Source organism: Mesoplodon densirostris, chromosome 4 (genome assembly GCF_025265405.1).
Source record: "Mesoplodon densirostris isolate mMesDen1 chromosome 4, mMesDen1 primary haplotype, whole genome shotgun sequence".
Classification (NCBI taxonomy): domain Eukaryota; kingdom Metazoa; phylum Chordata; class Mammalia; order Artiodactyla; family Ziphiidae; genus Mesoplodon; species Mesoplodon densirostris.
Genome location: NC_082664.1, coordinates 1,143,038 through 1,159,248, shown reverse-complemented (window position 1 = coordinate 1,159,248; position 16,211 = coordinate 1,143,038). Strand labels below are relative to the sequence as shown.

The following is a 16,211-nucleotide window of genomic DNA, read 5'->3' as shown; positions in this document are numbered from 1 at the left end:
AGGCAGCAGCCCTTTGCCACAGAGAACTTGAAGGAGCCTGTTCTACACACATGGAATGCAGGGGTGAGCAGGCCGGGGGTCAGTGAGATGGGGAAACATGACAACAGGTTTCCATGGACCTGCTCCATCCAGTTAAAGGCCAGGTGTACCAGATGCCCCATGACCCAGCCTGGGGTCAGGGATGTCTTCTCAGTTACACAAGAGAGCTCGTGTGAATGATAAGCAGAAGTTGGCGGGATGAGAAGGTGGGAAAGATTTAGGGTGGGAGAAGCAGCGTTGGGAAGAATTGCAGGTGAGAGAGGTCATGCCCATTCACCCCTCTGGAGTGGGGCAGGAATGTGTCAGCGGGCATCCCATTGGGCACAGTCCGGGAAACCCTGGGACAGGATCTGGAAGTTTTTCTTAGGGCAAAAGAAGCCATGAAAAGAGCTTAAGCCGAGGGGTGACATGATTGGCATTGCTTTCAGTTCCAACATCTGGGTCACCTGTGGGTCTAATTCTATTTGCTAGTTTAAAATTTTGATTATGGGTGAAGGTTTTCTGCTTATTTGCATGCCTGGGAAATTTTGATTGCATGCTGGACATTGTGCACAGACAGACAGTGAGCTTGAAGTAGATTATACATGTGTATTTTCCATGAAGCGGGCACACTCCCCTCTGTCGGGCAGGGAGGATGAGGGGCTCATTGTTTTCACCAGCAGTTGAGCTGGGCTGGGCGGCAGGATGGTTGGCTCCTGGGTCTGCATGTGTGGGTGGGGTCAGGCCCCTCCAGTGGGGCTTTGGGATCTAAGCCTCGTCCAAGGCTGGCGGTCTCTTGCCTCACTCTGCTCCCAGCCACTGCTCGCTCAGCAGAAGTCCTGGGTGGGGGGATCAGCGGGTGGAGGAGATTTGTCTGGGGCTCATCTGTATTTCCACTCCCCAGGCCAGCCCACGCAGACACTGCATCTCGGCAGATTCCCTCACGTCCCTCTCCTCTCATGCATGCCCAGGTCTCTGTCTACCTGTGTTTGGGATGAGGATAAAGTGGCCAACAGCCTCTTCTGGCCTAGGAATCTAGGTCCGTTGGACACTGAGTCCTCAGCTCTTCAGAGGCTTTAAATAAATCTGATTTTTACTGTTTATTCGATGTTGTCCTTCTGTGAGCATCTCACTAGCTTCTACATCCGAAGTGGAAGCAGCACCTCGATGGGTGTTTAAGGCCCACTTTGGCCGCTGAGTGGAGGGTGGGCTGTGGAGGGGGCAGCACTGGCAGCGAGGCCAGCAGGGGGTCGGGGGGTCCGGGGTGGGGCCAACAGGGAGAAGCGTGAGGACGCGAGGTGCGCAGGAGGTGGGGGGCTGCCTGGCTGCGAGGGGGACGGAGGGCCAGGCTCCTTGGCTTCACTTTGGGGGGTGGGCTGCATGGCTGAGGAGTGCTGGGGCCCCAGAGCAGGCCAGGAGGGAGAGGCGAGGGGCCCCATGGGAGGCAACGTTCCAGCCACCATTTTGTAACAATAATGAGGACCACAGGTGCTGGCCTACGCGGCGCACGCTGCAAGTCTCCCCTCCTCTGGGAAGAGGGGGACGGTGGTGGGCTGACCCTAGAACGGAGAGGGACGGCGTGGCCTACGGACGGAGGACCGGGGGGATCCTGGGGCTCCTTGGAGGAAAGCAGCAGGACCCGTCGAGGCAGCGAGCCACAACTTGGGGGCCACGCAGCTGGCCCAGCGAAGAGAGAGGCTGCAATCCAGGCCGTGGAGGGGCTGAGGAGAGGGTGGCCGAGGCTGCCTTAAGCAGGGAGCCATCCTGGCTGCCCTCCACTTGTCGGGAGGAGGGGTCCGGGCAGGGAAGGCCCAGCTGCCTGCCGGCTCAGACCCGGGGTGGCATGGTGCGGGCCGCGGCCTCCTGGATGAGGCCTTTCTTCCCCTCACTCCCAGGGGACCCTGGGGACTGGCCAGGCCTCCTGCTGCCTCTGCCGCCCACCCTGTCTCCAGAGTGTGTGGCCCTGGCAGGTGGACATATTTCTGGCCCCTGTGGGAGGTGTGGGTCAAGGCTCTGAAGGCGGCCGGCCCAAGGTCTCCTGGGACATGAGCCCACGGAGAGCCTGCCCTGTGCCCGGGGGCCCGTCTGCTGGGTATGGAGGACTGGAGACCAGGGGAGGGCCAGTGAGAAGCCCCTGGGGGTCCTGCCCGTCTGTCCAGGGGAAGAGAGAGGGGCAGGGTCAGGAGGCCACTTCAGTGACCCAGGAACAGACAGGCCACGGGGGTGTGAGACGTGACAGGTGGCCCAGCACAGATGGTGCCTGGATGGGGAGGGGCAGTGCTGTGAAATGGGCTGTGCCCCAGGCGGGCACTTCAGGAGGAGACCTGCTGGGGCACAGGCAGGCGGGCTGGCGGTGCAGCCACTCTCCGGGGGACCCTGCAGGGCCAGCGGGGGCGCTGCCCACCAGGAGGCTACTGCTGCCAGGCCCGTCTGTGAGGGCTGCTGTCTGGGCATCTCCACTCCGAGGGGTGCCCATGGCGAGGGCCAGGGCTGTACGCAAGGTCCCCAACCGCAGTAGAGCAGGAGCCTTCCTGCCCACCTCGTCTTGCTGACTCGGCCCCCCCCAGCCGCCGGCATCTTCCTCTACCTAGCTCCCGTCGGGTGGCCTGGGGCCTGGACCCCCTGCTCCAGCTCCTGCTGGGCTGTGAGTGCTGCTGCCTGACCGGCCCAGGGTGTCCACCACTGTCCCACGGGGCTGGGCTGGGTAGGGAGGGGGTGCCGGTCTGGGTGCTGCCCTCTGACAGGGCGGCAGTGGGGGCCTGGCAGGATGCCCCAGAGGGGAGGGCGAGCCCTGGGTCCCCACCAGAGCCTCTTCTCTGGCGCTGTCTGTCCACTCTGCCCCTCTGGGTGGCATGCGGTCAGGGCCTGCTGTGGGCGTGTGCCGGTCTGACTCCCCTGGGTGCCCTAACACAGCCCCCGCTTCGGGGCATATCTGGCTTCGCAGGTGCTGACTGTGCTCCCGGATGGGCGGAGGTCTTGGGGGCTGGGGAGGCTTGGACGCCCCCAGGGGGGCAGCTGTCTGGAGTGATCACCCTCACACCCAGCCCAGGGGAGGCCCCTGCTCTGCGCCCAGAGGCGGGCGCACCTTGGAGGGAGATAGCTGCTCCTCAGGGACTGGGGTGGGGGCGCCCCACCTCCCACCCTTCCTGGGCCAGCACGTGGTGTGTGGACACGGGGCCGGGCCCGGTGGGGCAGCTGCCAGGGCGCCCAGAGCCTCCAGGGCAGGGAAGCGTGCACTCCAGACGCTCAGCAGCCTAGTTCCTGCTGCCCGGCTCCTCTGGGGCTGCCCCTCCGCCCCCAGCCCTGCGTCTGCGACCGGCTCGGACGGAAGCCCCCAGCCCGCATGACTCACCACCAGTGTCCAGGTTCCAGCTGGCATTGAGCAGCGTCCGGGAGGCCTCGTGCCTGACCACACAGGTGTAGGTGGCAGCCGCACGGCCTGGGAAGGCGGGGACGCGCAGGACGCTCCAGGTGCGGAACGAGGAGTTCCCAGGCTGGGCCGGCGCTGTGGCGGACCAAGACGGGTCCACCCATCGCTGGCCCTCCAGCCAGGCGAGGAGGATGCCCAGCGGTGAGAAGTTGGACACCTCGCACAGGAGCCAGGAGGCCGCCTCGGCAGAGGGCAGTGGACCGGGCACGGTCAGGACGCGGACGGCAGGCTTGCTGGGCGCCGAGGCCTCTGCAGCGAGAAGCCCGGTCACGCTTTGGGTTGGGGGCATCGGGAGAAGCCGGGCGGCCGGGGGACGCTGGGTCCCACCCCCCGGGGTCCCCTGGTGGAAGGAGGTGGCCAGGGGGGCTGCCGGCTGCGGTGTGGGGCGCAGGGGGCCCGCGGCTGCCCTGTCTCCCCGCCCGGGAGCCCCCTCACCGTGTTCTCTCTGTGCCGCCAGAGTCACCGGGGACTGCAGGCCGGGACCACTCAGCGTGCAGGTGACGGACGTCCCACTGGCCCACGAGGCCCTGGACAGGGCCAGGCGGCTGGTCCAGCTCCAGGACCCGTTGGTGTGCTCTGTGGGCCCCTCCTCTGTGTCCCGGCTCTGGGGCTCCCCGGCCACCTCCCAGGACAAGCGGGTGGCCTGCAGGTTGCCTCCCACCACCAGGCAGGTGAAAGTGGCCTCAGCCTGGAGCCACAGGCCCTGCAGGGGAGGGTGCAGCAGGTAGACCCTGGGGTGCTGGGTGTGGTTCTGGCAATCTGCAGGGGACAGGGACAGGTTGGCGAGGGTGTGTGGTGGTCCCTGGCACGGTGGGTGGGAGTGGGGTTGAGGGGTGGCCAGCGGCTCCTGGTGTCTTTAGTCACTGCCCAGCCCCAGGCCTGCCCTCTCCCCAGAGCCACCGGCCCTTGTTGCTTCTAGAAGGGCAGTGGGCCGGTGACCTCCTGTTGCCCACAGCTGGGCTGGGGTCTCGCTTGCAGGCAGGCTCTCTCAGCCGCTGAAAGTTCTCCGCCCTTCTCCCCGCCCCACCACCACTTGGTTGCCCCAAGGACTGACCTCTGGAGAGGTCCTTTGGATTTTCCAGCATCCGGGCTTCTGTCTGGGTGCGACTGGTGGACAGCACTGTGGGGGAACGGGGTGAGTCAGGGTCTCCTCCCAGTCCACAGACGGCTGGCGCTGTGGCCTGCCCGCACCGCCGGCCCCCTTCTGCCCTCTGGGGGTCGTCTCCATCAGCCCTCCCCGAGCACGCCTCCAGGCTCTGGCAGGACCCTGGCTGTCTGCTGCTGGTCACGAGTACCTGTGCTCAGTGCTCAAGGACTGTCCCCAAGACAGCCACCTCGACAGTTTAGGGTGACGGTGACCAGTAAGTTATAGGGCCATAAATTGCAACAGCCCAGGGGTCAGCCAACTTTTCTGTCAAGGGCCAGAGAGCAAATATTTTAGGCTTTGCAGCTGCACGGGGTTTCTGTCTATCCTCTTGCCCTCCTCCTCCTGGTCCATCCCTCTAGAACTGGAAAGGCCAGTCCTAGGCTGTAGAGATCAGGCTTTGGGCCGCATCTGGCCCGTGGGCCGTGCGAGAGCCGGGCAGCGTCTGGGTCAGGGGGGCCCTCCCTTTTAGGAGGGCTTGGCTCGTGCGGTCAGCACACCTTAGGCCCCAGGTGGGTCATCTTCCAAGGGAGGGCAGTCCGGCCCCAGAACAGGAGGGCCCAGCCTGTCCTCTTGAAGCTCCGCCCTCTACCCGCCAAGGCTGCCGGGTGGATGGTCCGGCTGCAGGAATCATGGCTGGGGCTGAGTGCTGACACGCTGGGAGGTTTGTGGATGTGCACAGCCCTGCCGCGGTGACCTTCTCCTCTGGAGGACTGAACTATCTCCTGATTCCCCACGCCCTGTGTGCCTGATCAGGCCACCCCGAGCCCGGGGGACACGCACGGCGGGAGCAGATTCTGCCTTGGGGTGTGAGCATCTTGATGAATGAGCTGGGCAGGGCCCCCACCAAGATGCCACAGCGGGTCGCGGCCGCTATCCTCTTCTTGGAGCTTCACCAGCACTCCAGAGGGCCGGCGAGGGGGTGCCATTCTCTGTGTGACAAGCACACCTCCAGTGGTTTCTGCCCTTCTCAGAGCGCGGACACGCTTCCCAGGGTGGCAGACAGGGTGAGGCGTGACCCTGGGCCCCAGCCAGGCCCCCAGCACTCAGAGAACCTGGAGCCAGGTGGAACTGGGGGTGAGGGCGGCTTTCGCCGGCTGCCACGGCTCCCCGGCCCTGTGGGTGGCACCCTGCTTCTGTGAGGGTCTCGGGGCTCAGTTCCATACTCCTGGCTGCCTTGGAAATGCATGCCTGCGTGAGGCTCCACGGCGAGCTCACGGTCAGTGGGTCCGCTGGGCCAGGTGAGCCTGGAGCTGGCCTGTGGGCCCTCCCTCTCACAGTGTCCCTCGTGCTGTGACCTGCACAGGTTCCCCCATTCATGAGGGGATGATGGCCACACGGGGGCCTGAGGTGGCCTCCGCTGTAGGTGCCCCTCAGGTCAGTGCCCTGACTTCCTGGCTCAGGCTGTGACTTAAGGACTCACGGGAGAAGTCGTGGAGGGCTGCCGGAGGGAGGCAGCTGGGGGCTGGGCAGGCAGGTGGGGGTGTGCGTGGACGGGGGCTGCTGACCTGGAATCCTTGGAGTGGTTAGGGTGAAGCCCTCTGACTGGGACGTCACAGAGGACACCAAGAGGTTTGGAGTCTGCTTCGATGCTGAAATCAGGGAAGCAGTGAGCAGGTGAGGGTCAGAATGCAGTGTGTACTGGAGAGGAGGGGCTGCAAGGTGAACGGGAAGGGCAGGGGGTGGGGGGAGAGCAGGATGACGTAGTGGGGATACGCCTGGCCTGACCCCCGCCCCCTGGCCGTGGGAGAAGCCCGGCTCACCTGGGACAGGCACTTTCATGGACTTGTCGCTGTTGGGGTACTTGGCTCTGCAGAGCAGGTACTCTTCCGTCCCCTGGGGGATGCGTGCAGAGGGCAGGAGCACCTGGGAGGAGGCCATGTACTTGCCCTCCCTCAAGACGGCCGGGAAGCTCTGGATGTTCTGGCTGCTGACCCCGCTGCTGTTACTGTAGCTCCAGGAGAAGCTGATGGAGCTGGGCAAGAAGTCCCGGGCCAGGCAGCCCAGGGCCACCGGGCTCTCATCAGACAGGGGGCTCACGCAGGAGACCAGGGGGAAGAGAGTCGGGGGAGACTGGCTCCCTGAGGACCCAAGAGAGAGGACAAAAGAGAAAGGGGGCGTGAGAAGCGTCTCGTGCCCTGGCGGTCAGTCGAGGGTCCGGGCAGCCCCGCCTTCCCTCTGGGACACTGGAGCCGGCGCGGCCTCACTGCCCCTGGCTCAGCCACACTGGGCCCAGCCTGGGGGTCTGGGGTCGGAGGGAGGGTCTGAAGGTCATCGGTGAGGATGACGCAGACTCAGCTCCGCCAGCCCTCAGCACAAGCAGGTCACTGAGGTCGGCCCAGAGCAGCCAGGACGGCCCAGCGTGACTCCCAGGGCTCAGCTCAGGTTAAACCCTCCCAAAACAGCTCGTCAGCTGTCCAAGTCGAGCCAGCCCAGCCAGTCCATTTCTGCGGGACCCATCTCAGCCCCGCTTGGTTAGCCCAGCCCAGCTCAGCCCAGTTCAGCCAGCTCAGCCCAGTTCAGTGCAGTTCAACCCAGCTCAACCCAGTTCAGCCCAGCCCAGCCCATCTCAGCCCAGGTCAACCCCGCTCAGCCCAGTTCAGTGCAGTTCAACCCAGTTCAGCTCAACTCAGCTCAGCCCAGCTCAACCCAGTTCAGCCCAGTTCAGCCCAGTTCAGCCCCGCTCAGCCCAGTTCAGCGCAGTTCAAGCCAGCTCAGCTCAACTCAGCTCAGCCCAGCTCAACCCAGTTCAGCCCCGCACAGCCCAGCTCAGCCCCACTCAGCCCCGTTAAAGTAGGCTCAGCTCAGTCCAATCCAGCTCAGCTCAGCCCAGCTCAGACCAGCTCAGCCCAGTTCAGTCCAGTTCAGACCACCTCAGACCAGCCCAGCCCAGTTCAGTCCCACTGAGCCCCACTAAACCCGGCTCAGCTCAGTCCAATCCAGCTCAGCTCAGAAAGCCCGGTTCAGTCCGGTTCTGTCCAGCTCAGCTCAGGCCTGCTATGGGCAGCCCAGGGTAGCCCTGCACAGTCCTGAAAGCCCAGTGGTTCTAGCCGGAAAGCTCCAGACCCACTTGTCTCGGCTAAGGCACCTGGTCCAGGAATCCCGCACAGCTGGGCTGGGCCCGGGGTCAGGTCCCTTTGTGCCTCTTGCTCTCTCTCCTCCCCGGAGTCCCTGTCCTCCCCTTCCCACTGGGCACCCGATTCCTCCGTGCCTGCCCCAGGCCCGGCCGGCTTCGGCTCCCAGCAGTGTCAGGCAGCACCTTCCTCAGCTACCTGGGATAATGCTTGCTGGCGACTTCACATTCCCTAAAGCATCTTGCAAGAGCCGAGGCGCATTTGCCATCATCAGAAGCAAGGTCCCAGTCTCTCTGGAATGGGCAGCATTGCTTCTCCGGGGAGAGGAGAGCCTTGGGGACGCTTCCCTCCGTGCCTTGGCCTCACTGGGCACGTGCCCTTGGCCCAAATTCCTCCTCACCCCCGAGTCTCAAATGAGTCCGACTTGACTAAATCCCCTCCAGGAAGAATCCTCATTAACCATGACGGGAAACGCATTTTGCCTGAAGTGCCGCTCACAGCTGTGCTCTTTCCCCCAAAGCTCTGCAGAAAGCAGAGGCTGCTTTCCAGTGCACAGCAACGATCTAAAACCCAGAGCCGCGCGTCCCGCTTAAGTGAGGACACGGGAAGGGGTGCCCTGTGTGTGTGAAGCACCTGGACCCACACAGGCAACAGTCAAAGACTGATTCCCCTTCAAGTGCAAACAGAAACATTTCATACAGATTTCCCGGGGCAGCAAGCCTGGCAGCGCTGGCTGCCTTCCTCTTACCTTTCCAGGCTCCCGGTCACTGGCAAGTCCCGGGGGGCCTTTGGCCTGGAAGAATTCCTCCAAATGCCTTAAAAATGGCTGATTCACCACTAGCCCCCTGGCCGGTGGCAGAAGCCAGGACTGCCATCCCCTGCTCCGGGCGGTCCCAGGAGACCCCCAGCCACGGCGGGCCTGGGGGCACCCGCTCTCGGACCCTCCACGGGAGCTCCTTCCACTAAGACGCTGGCTGGGCCGATGACTCAGAACAGAGACGGCCCTTCCAAAGCGTCCTGAGTCCTTCCGGACTCACACCCGCCTGCGTCTCCTCAATCCACCAACCAACATGGTTAACTGAAATAATTCATGACGAATGCACACATTTCACCTAAAACCTGTCCTGAGCTGGATACCTGCAAAGCGGTCTTGAAAAATACTGAAAGGGAAGGCAACCGTATCAGAATACCAGAGTGTTTCTTAGTCACGAAGAGAAAGTCGACTGGCTAAAGAATGTGGGCACACTCATAGTGAAAACAGTGCTTCGGGGCATCGGAGGATGATTTGGGATTAATTACCTTAATTGATGGGGGGTGCCCCATTAGAACATTATACGAATGCATTGATAAAATGCACCTAAGACTATTTACTTTCTTAAACATTTACTTTGAAAATGAATATAAATGAGCAGTTGATAAGCTAAAACTGAAATAGATTCAAATAGTTCAAATAGGAAATAGGAGCTGGCCACCCCAGGAGCACAGAACGGATCCTCTCACAGCCTTGGAAGGACCAGCCCTGCCGGCACCTTGATCTTACTTCCAGCCTCCAGGCTGTGAGAGAATGAACTTGTGCTGTTTAAGCCTGGCCTGTGGTTCTTTGTTGTGATAGCCCTTAGACACTCCTACAGGTGCTGTCCTGAGCTATCAGCCCCGTGGACTGCGTGAGAACCCCCCATCCCCGCTGGGGGTGGCTGTGTTCTGCGGGACCCCTCACTGAATGTCCCACAGCCTGACAGCGTGGGCTGCAAAGGGCCCCGTTTAATCAGAAATACGCAGCAGGAGCCCATGGCCAGGGGATGGGTTTCCCTGGGGACCTGTGTCCACTGCCAGCTCGCTTCGGCAGTCGCCTCTTCAAGCCCCTGCCACCCCTGTGGGAGGCGGTCCTGGGGGCCCCCAGCACTCTGAAATTGCCTCCCAGGGGAGATGGCTCCCAGACCGCCCTCACCTGGGCCACCTCCTCTGGTCCCTGTGCCTCCTCTCCTGTCCCACCGCCTGCTGCCACAGCTGGCCCAGACTTTTCTGCATCGCCTGGCTCAGCTCCCGTCTCCGAGCACTAATTCCTGGCTCCCCTACCTCCTGCCAGCTGTCCCCCTTTCTGGGCCTTTCCTCTGTGCCTCTCCCGGCTGTTTCACCCGAGACTTCTGCGCCTGCTTCCGAGCTCCGTCACCATCTGCTGGGCAGCGGGTGAGGGCCCGCGCTCCTGCAGGGCGCACGGCGGCTGCACACGTGCCGGACGCCCCTCCTGAGTCCCACCCGCACACACCAGGCACTCCCAAGGTCGGACAAGCCCTCCTGTGGCTGGGCTTGCTAGGAACAGAGACAGAGTGACAAGGCCTCACGCGGGGCTCGTGGTGGCGTCCCCACTGACGCACACAGGGGCCCCAGCTCAGGCTGCGCTGGGAGACCAGGCGGGGGCTCCTGTCCAGCTCATCTGTCTTTCTTCCTCTGGACCAGCCCCAAGACCCGGCCTGGCACGTCCTCCATGGGCCTGGTAGGAGACACACGGCCCTTTCCCACGAGCCCTTTGGAATTGGGGTCAGCTCTCGGGATACACAACGCACAGGAGTGTGGCTTGGGAAAAACCTTCGCAAGGAAGCAGTATCACAAGATAAAATGTACATATTTATTTCAAGGCCACAAGCGAGACATTGCAAAGCAGGGCCGGGCAGAGCCCATGGTTGCGGGCTCCATGCTTGGCCATGGCATTTGGCCACGTCGGGAGAAGCCGGTTTCTTAGAGCTTGAAGCTGGAGAGGGACATGGGGAAGATTTCAGTACAAGTGGACAAGCCATGCAGACTCCCTGGCCCCAAGGCGGCTCCCCTCTCTTTCCGTCTCTGGTCCCCCGTGTCCTTGGCTGGCCATCACTTCACCTGCAGGCGACAGAGACCACGTGAGTGGGGGGTGGGGGTCCCCGGGGGTCGTGTGCCACCCGCTCCCCACGGCCAGGTGGCCCACCTTGAACAGGGTGACCGTGGTGCTGTAGAAGAGGCCCAGGAGGAAGAGGACGATGAAGGTGGAGGCCATGGTGTTGAGGTTCTCGAAGCCTTCTTCCTCGGCACTCACTTCGCCCTCTGCAGGAGACACGGCACAGTGGGTCAGCTCGGCCGCAGTGCCCGCAGAGCCCACCCTGGCTGCCCCTCGGCCGTGCGGCCACCGGGAGCGCTGGGGGCACAGCAGAAGCAGGTGGGTGGGTGGGCAGGCACATGCACTCCAGTGCCAGCCCCGCTGTGGGGCTGGGAGCTCCCGGGCTTGTCAGGCGGGGTCTCAGGCAGGCATGGCAGGACACTGACCACCCGATCCGGGTGGCCGAGCAGGTGCAGAGCGGGGCCCAAGCTGAGCAGGGAGGCGACCCCGAGCACCTTGTCCCAGGATACCTGAGGTGGCAGAGAGCACGACCGAGCAGCACACGTACACACGGGGTATGGCCTGTGCCAGGGCCGGTGGAGTGGCCCCCGGTGTCCTGGACTTCCCTGGAGGTCATAGGGCCACTTGGGGCTGAGAGGCAGGGAGTGGGCGTCCTGTCCCCTGTGGTTTGGGATGGGCCACCTGGCCAGTGAGGACCAGCACTGGGGGCAGGCGGCTGTCTGTGCCGAGGGGCCCGTCCTTCCAGCCTCCCTCCCTCTCCTTCTTGGGACCAATGGCACACGGGAGAGGCCGTGTGGGGCACTGGCTGGCTTGTCTGCCCCACCAGCACTCAAGGCTGGGGGACCAAGGGGCCAGACAGATCCTGAGCCCCCAGGGAGGGAGACATTGGGATGAGAGGCGGAGGACATTCTGTGAGGTCTGCAGCCCACGCACTGGTGGACCCTGGGGTCATCTGGGGCTCAGGCCCCTAAAGGGCCAGGGGCCCGGGAGGGTCGGGAGGAGGCCTGGAGGGGCGGCGGAGTGCTGGACCCAGGAGACCTGCTCGGCCCCCACTCCCCTCCCTGCCCACCTGGCTCTGTGCCCCCCATTTCCAGGCCAGTGTTTGCAGACAGGGCCCCTGCAGCTTCCTACTCCAAGGACGCCCCTCCTGGGACAGCCTCTCGCTGCCTTCTCACTGGGGGCGGGGATGGGGGCGCTGCCACCCTCACAAGGGCCTGGACTGGGAGAGGCACCCCTCCGGGGCATGGGCCCGCGCCATCCTGAGGAACTGCAGCTGGCTGGGCCACGGCGGGCCTTGGAGCCCGCTACCCTGGGGCTGGGGACGGTGGCCACGGCAGGAGTCCAGGACGGGCCGGCCCGTGGGCACACCCCCAAGCTGAGGCGGAAGGACAAGCAGAGCTTGGGCGCGACACCCGGAAGCCGGAGTGGGGCAGAGGGGCACCGCCAGGGGGGGAGGGGGCGCGTCTGCCGAGAGGCACCGAGTGACGACGGCTGTGCGTGGGTCGGCATCCGTGTCCACGTGTGCAAGCCTGTGCGTGTGCCGTGATTCGTGTGTGCACACAAGCACGAGTACATCTGTGTGTATGTGTCCATATGTCTGTGTGTGCATGTCTCAGTGTGTGTCTGCGGGCCCATGACTTGTCCACGAGCATGCAGGTGTGTGTGAGCATCCATGTGCACGTGCCTATGTGTGCCCGTGACTGTGCATACATGTGTGTGAGTGTGCGTGAACCTGTGTATCTGTGTGTGTCTCTGTGTGTCCACGTGTGCATGTGTCCATGTCTTTGTGTGTGTGTGCCCATGTCCATCACATATGTGTCTGTGTCACGTGCATCCATGTCTCTGTCCATGTGTGTGCCTGTGTGTGTCCATGTCTGTGCGTGTGTGCACGCACACGTGTCTCTCTGTGTGCATGCCCACATGCATGTGTCTCTGCATGTATGTATGTGGCTGTGTGTGTGCATGCACGTGCATGTGTTGCACACCCGTGTGCCCCCGGTGTGGCTGTAGAAGCAGCTAGAGGAGCAGTGAGTACAGGCTTGGCTTGCTGTGAGCATTCTGCAAGGAGCACCAGGGCTTCCAGGGCTGGGTTGGAGGCCCATGGGGAGGCGGGGCGGGGATGGTGGGGGAGTGCAGTCTGCTGGGTGGGGGGAGCACAGCCACGGCCCCCGCAGGGAGAGCACTGCTCACTCACAACCAGCATCTTTTGAATGGATCTTTTTATTTCTAATTTTTATAAAATGCAACGTCTCACCCACTGACACGGTTAGTTTGCACGCATGCATGCACACACACAGCGACGGTCACCAGGGCCTCTGGCCCCGGCCTGAGCGGGCAGCGGGTGGTCAGTAGCAGGTGCTGGCCGTGTCAGACATGACCAGTGACACGTTGTACAGGGTGGGTTTACCGGTGGACTTGTCCACGGTCCTCTCGGTCACCATGTGGGGCAGGGCCTCGTGGCCCACGACGCAGGTGTAGGTCTCTCCGCTGTTCCAGTCCTCCTCGCTCACCGTCAGGATGCTGTACACGAAGTACAAGCCGGGGCCCTGGGGCTCGGGCGCCGGGGCGCTGGTCACGTACTTGTCGGAGGACATGGGCTGCCCCTTCTGCAGCCACTGCACGAACACGTCCGGGGGCGAGAAGCCCTTCACCAGGCAGGTGACGGAGGCGGACTCCCGCAGGCTCAGCTGTTCCCGCGTTGGTGGCAGCACGTACACAGACGGCATATGCTTGGCGACCTCTGCGGGGACAGACACGGTGGTGAGATCGGGTCGCGGGCGAGAGGGATCCGTCCTGGACAGCGGGGGGCACAGGGGCTCTCCTGGTGCCGCCTCGTTGTCCTCAGACCCCAGAAGCCGTGGGAGAGCCCAGGGCGGAGGGAAGGAGGCCAGGGCAGGCTTACCTGTGGGCCTGGAGATGCTGAGCTTCACCGGCGAGGGCAGGTCCGTGTGGGTCACCGTGCACGTGAACCCTTGTCCGGACTCCCAGTCCTCGACACAGACAGAGGCCTCACCCATGGCGCTGAAGGTGCCGTTGGCGTGGATCTCGGAGATGCTGGTGTGGGTCTGCAGGACCTCGCCATCCTCGCGGGTCCAGGAGATGTTCAGGCTCTCATAGGTGGTCAGGTCTGTGACCAGGCAGGAAAGCGTGGCTGACTTGGTGAGGAAGATGCCAGCGAAGGACGGGGGGATGGTGAAGATCCGGATGAAGGAGGGCGGGACTGGAAGTGGGAAGAGAGTCGGTTGGAGTGAAATCAGGCAGAGGAATAGTGCAGCCCAAAGAGCAGGCACCCAGTTCGCTGAGTCCCTCGTGAGCCCAGGGTCCCGCTGCAGGGGGGACAGTGGGCCCCCAGCTGCCCCCACACAGCCCCTCCCTGCCCTGGGCCGCTCTGAGAAGCCAAGGCTCAGGATGCTGCTGGCACGTCGGGGGTGGTGTCTGCACACCTGTGTGAGGGCCCCCACCCGCCCGGGGCTGCGCTCACCGCTGCACGCAGAGGACACGTTCTTCTGGAAGATCTGATGGTCATGCTCCACCTCACAGGTGAACACGCTCTGGTTGAGCCACTCGCTCTCTGTGATGGTCAGCATGCTGTAGGCCCTGAAGGTCACGGGCGAGGACTGTACAGTCTCCACCGGGCCTTCGCTGATGCCAGACACCACCCGCTTTCCCTCATGAAACCAGGAGAAGGAGATCTGCTTGGGTCTGAAGTCTGTGGCCTGGCAGATGAGCCTGGACGTGCGCTGGGGAGTGCCGGAGAAGGCATCTCGGGGGGGCATGAAGATGCCCACGTTGGGAGGCTGGGATTGTAACGTCACTGCAGAGAAGGACAAGGCGTCAGCGGTGCCTGGCCTGACCCCCGCCCCCCGGCCGCGTGAGGAGCCCGGCTCACCTGGGAAAGGCACTGGCACGGACTTGTCGCCGTTGGGGTACTTGGCTCTGCAGAGCAGGTGCTCTTCCGTCCCCTGGGGGATGCTTGCGGAGGGCAGGAGCACCTGGGAGGAGGCCGTGTACTTGCCCTCCCTCAGGACGGCCGGGAAGCTCTGGATGTTCTGGCTGCTGACCCCGCTGCTGTTACTGTAGCTCCAGGAGAAGCTGATGGAGCTGGGCAAGAAGTCCCGGGCCAGGCAGCCCAGGGCCACCGGGCTCTCATCAGACAGGGGGCTCACGCAGGAGACCAGGGGGAAGAGAGTCGGGGGAGACTGGCTCCCTGAGGACCCGAGAGAGAGGACAAAAGAGAAAGCGGGCGTGAGAAGCGTCTCTCGTGCCCTGGCGGTCGGTCGAGGGTCCGGGCAGCCCCGCCTTCCCTCTGGGACACTGGAGCCGGCATGGCCTCACTGCCCCTGGCTCAGCCACACTGGGCCCAGCCTGGGGGTCTGGGGTCGGAGGGAGGGTCTGAAGGTCATCGGTGAGGATGACGCAGACTCAGCTCCGCCAGCCCTCAGAACAAGCAGGTCACTGAGGTCGGCCCAGAGCAGCCAGGACGGCCCAGCGTGACTCCCAGGGCTCAGCTCAGGTTAAACCCTCCCAAAACAGCTCGTCAGCTGTCCAAGTCGAGCCAGCCCACCAGTCCACTTCTGCAGAACCCATCTCAGCCCCGCTTGGTTAGCCCAGCCCAGCTCAGCCCAGTTCAGCCAGCACAGCCCACTTCAGTGCAGTTCAACCCAGCTCAACCCAGTTCAGCCAAGCTCAGCCCATCCAGCTCAGCCCTGATCAGCCCAGCTCAGCCCATCCAGCCCAGCCCAGCTCAGCCCAGCCCAGCTCAGCCCAGCCCAGCCCAGCTCAGCTCAGCTCAGCCCAACTCAGCACAGCCTAGCTCAGCCCAGCTCAGCCCAGCTCAGCTCAGCTCAGCCCAGCTCAGCCCAGCTCAGCACAGCTCAGCACAGCCCAGCTCAGGCAAGCTCAACTCAGCTCAGACCAGCTCAGCACAGCCCAGTTCAGCCCAGCTCAGCCAAGCCCAGTTCAGCCCAGCTCAGCTCAGCCCAGCTCAGCCCAGCTCAGCCCAGCCCAGCTTAGCTCAGCCCAGCTCAGCCCAGCTAAGCTCAGCCCAGCTCAGCCTGGCTCAGCCCGGCCCAGCTCAGCCCAGCTCAGCCCAGCTCAGCCCAGCTCAGCCCAGCTCAGCCCAGCTCAGCTCAGCCCAGCCCAGCTCAGCCCAGCTCAGCTCAGCTCAGCCCAGCTCAGCTCAGCTCAGCCCAGCTCAGCCCAGCGCAGCTTAGCTCAGCACAGCTCAGCACAGCCCAGCGCAGCCCAGCGCAGCTCAGCTCAGGACAGCCCAGCTCAGCCCAGCTCAGCTCAGCACACACCAGCATAGCTCAGCCCAGCTCGGCCCAGACAGTGCAGCTCAGTTCAGCTCAGCTCAGCCCAGCACAGGCCAGCAGAGCCCAGCAGAGCCCAGCAGAGCCCAGTAGAGCCCAGCTCAGTTCAGCCCAGCTCAGCCCAGCTTAGCCCAGATCATTTCAGCCCAACTCAGCCCAGCTCAGTCCAGCTCAGCACAGCACAGCCCAGCCCAGCTCAGCCCAGCTCAGCCCAGCTCAGCCCAGCCCAGCTCAGTACAGCCCAGCTCAGCTCAGCTCAGCCCAGCTCAGCCCAGCTCAGCCCAGCCCAGCTCAGCCCAGCTCAGCCCAGCTCAGCTCAGCTCAGCCCAGCTCAGCTCAGCTCAGCCCAGCTCAGCCCAGCGCA

The 16,211-nt window shown here is 63.7% G+C and overlaps 2 gene segments (V, D, J or C); both read right to left on the bottom strand.

Annotated features, from left to right (window-relative positions):
• Positions 1–819: 819 nt before the first annotated feature.
• LOC132489289 (immunoglobulin heavy constant delta-like) lies at positions 820–11,780 on the bottom strand. The segment is given in 12 exon segments: positions 820–857; positions 3,374–3,697; positions 3,884–4,207; positions 6,101–6,184; positions 6,356–6,673; positions 7,663–7,803; positions 8,804–8,826; positions 9,743–9,869; positions 10,541–10,832; positions 10,874–11,044; positions 11,217–11,297; positions 11,667–11,780. Coding segments are annotated over 12 exon segments (2,037 nt in total).
• Positions 11,781–12,880: 1,100 nt separating this feature from the next.
• The window catches only part of LOC132487771 (Ig mu chain C region secreted form-like), a 78,423-nt gene continuing 75,092 nt past the window's right edge, over positions 12,881–16,211 (bottom strand). The window contains 4 exon segments of the C gene segment in view: positions 12,881–13,275; positions 13,438–13,755; positions 14,017–14,349; positions 14,425–14,742. Of these exon segments, the coding sequence occupies positions 12,881–13,275; positions 13,438–13,755; positions 14,017–14,349; positions 14,425–14,742 (1,364 nt within the window).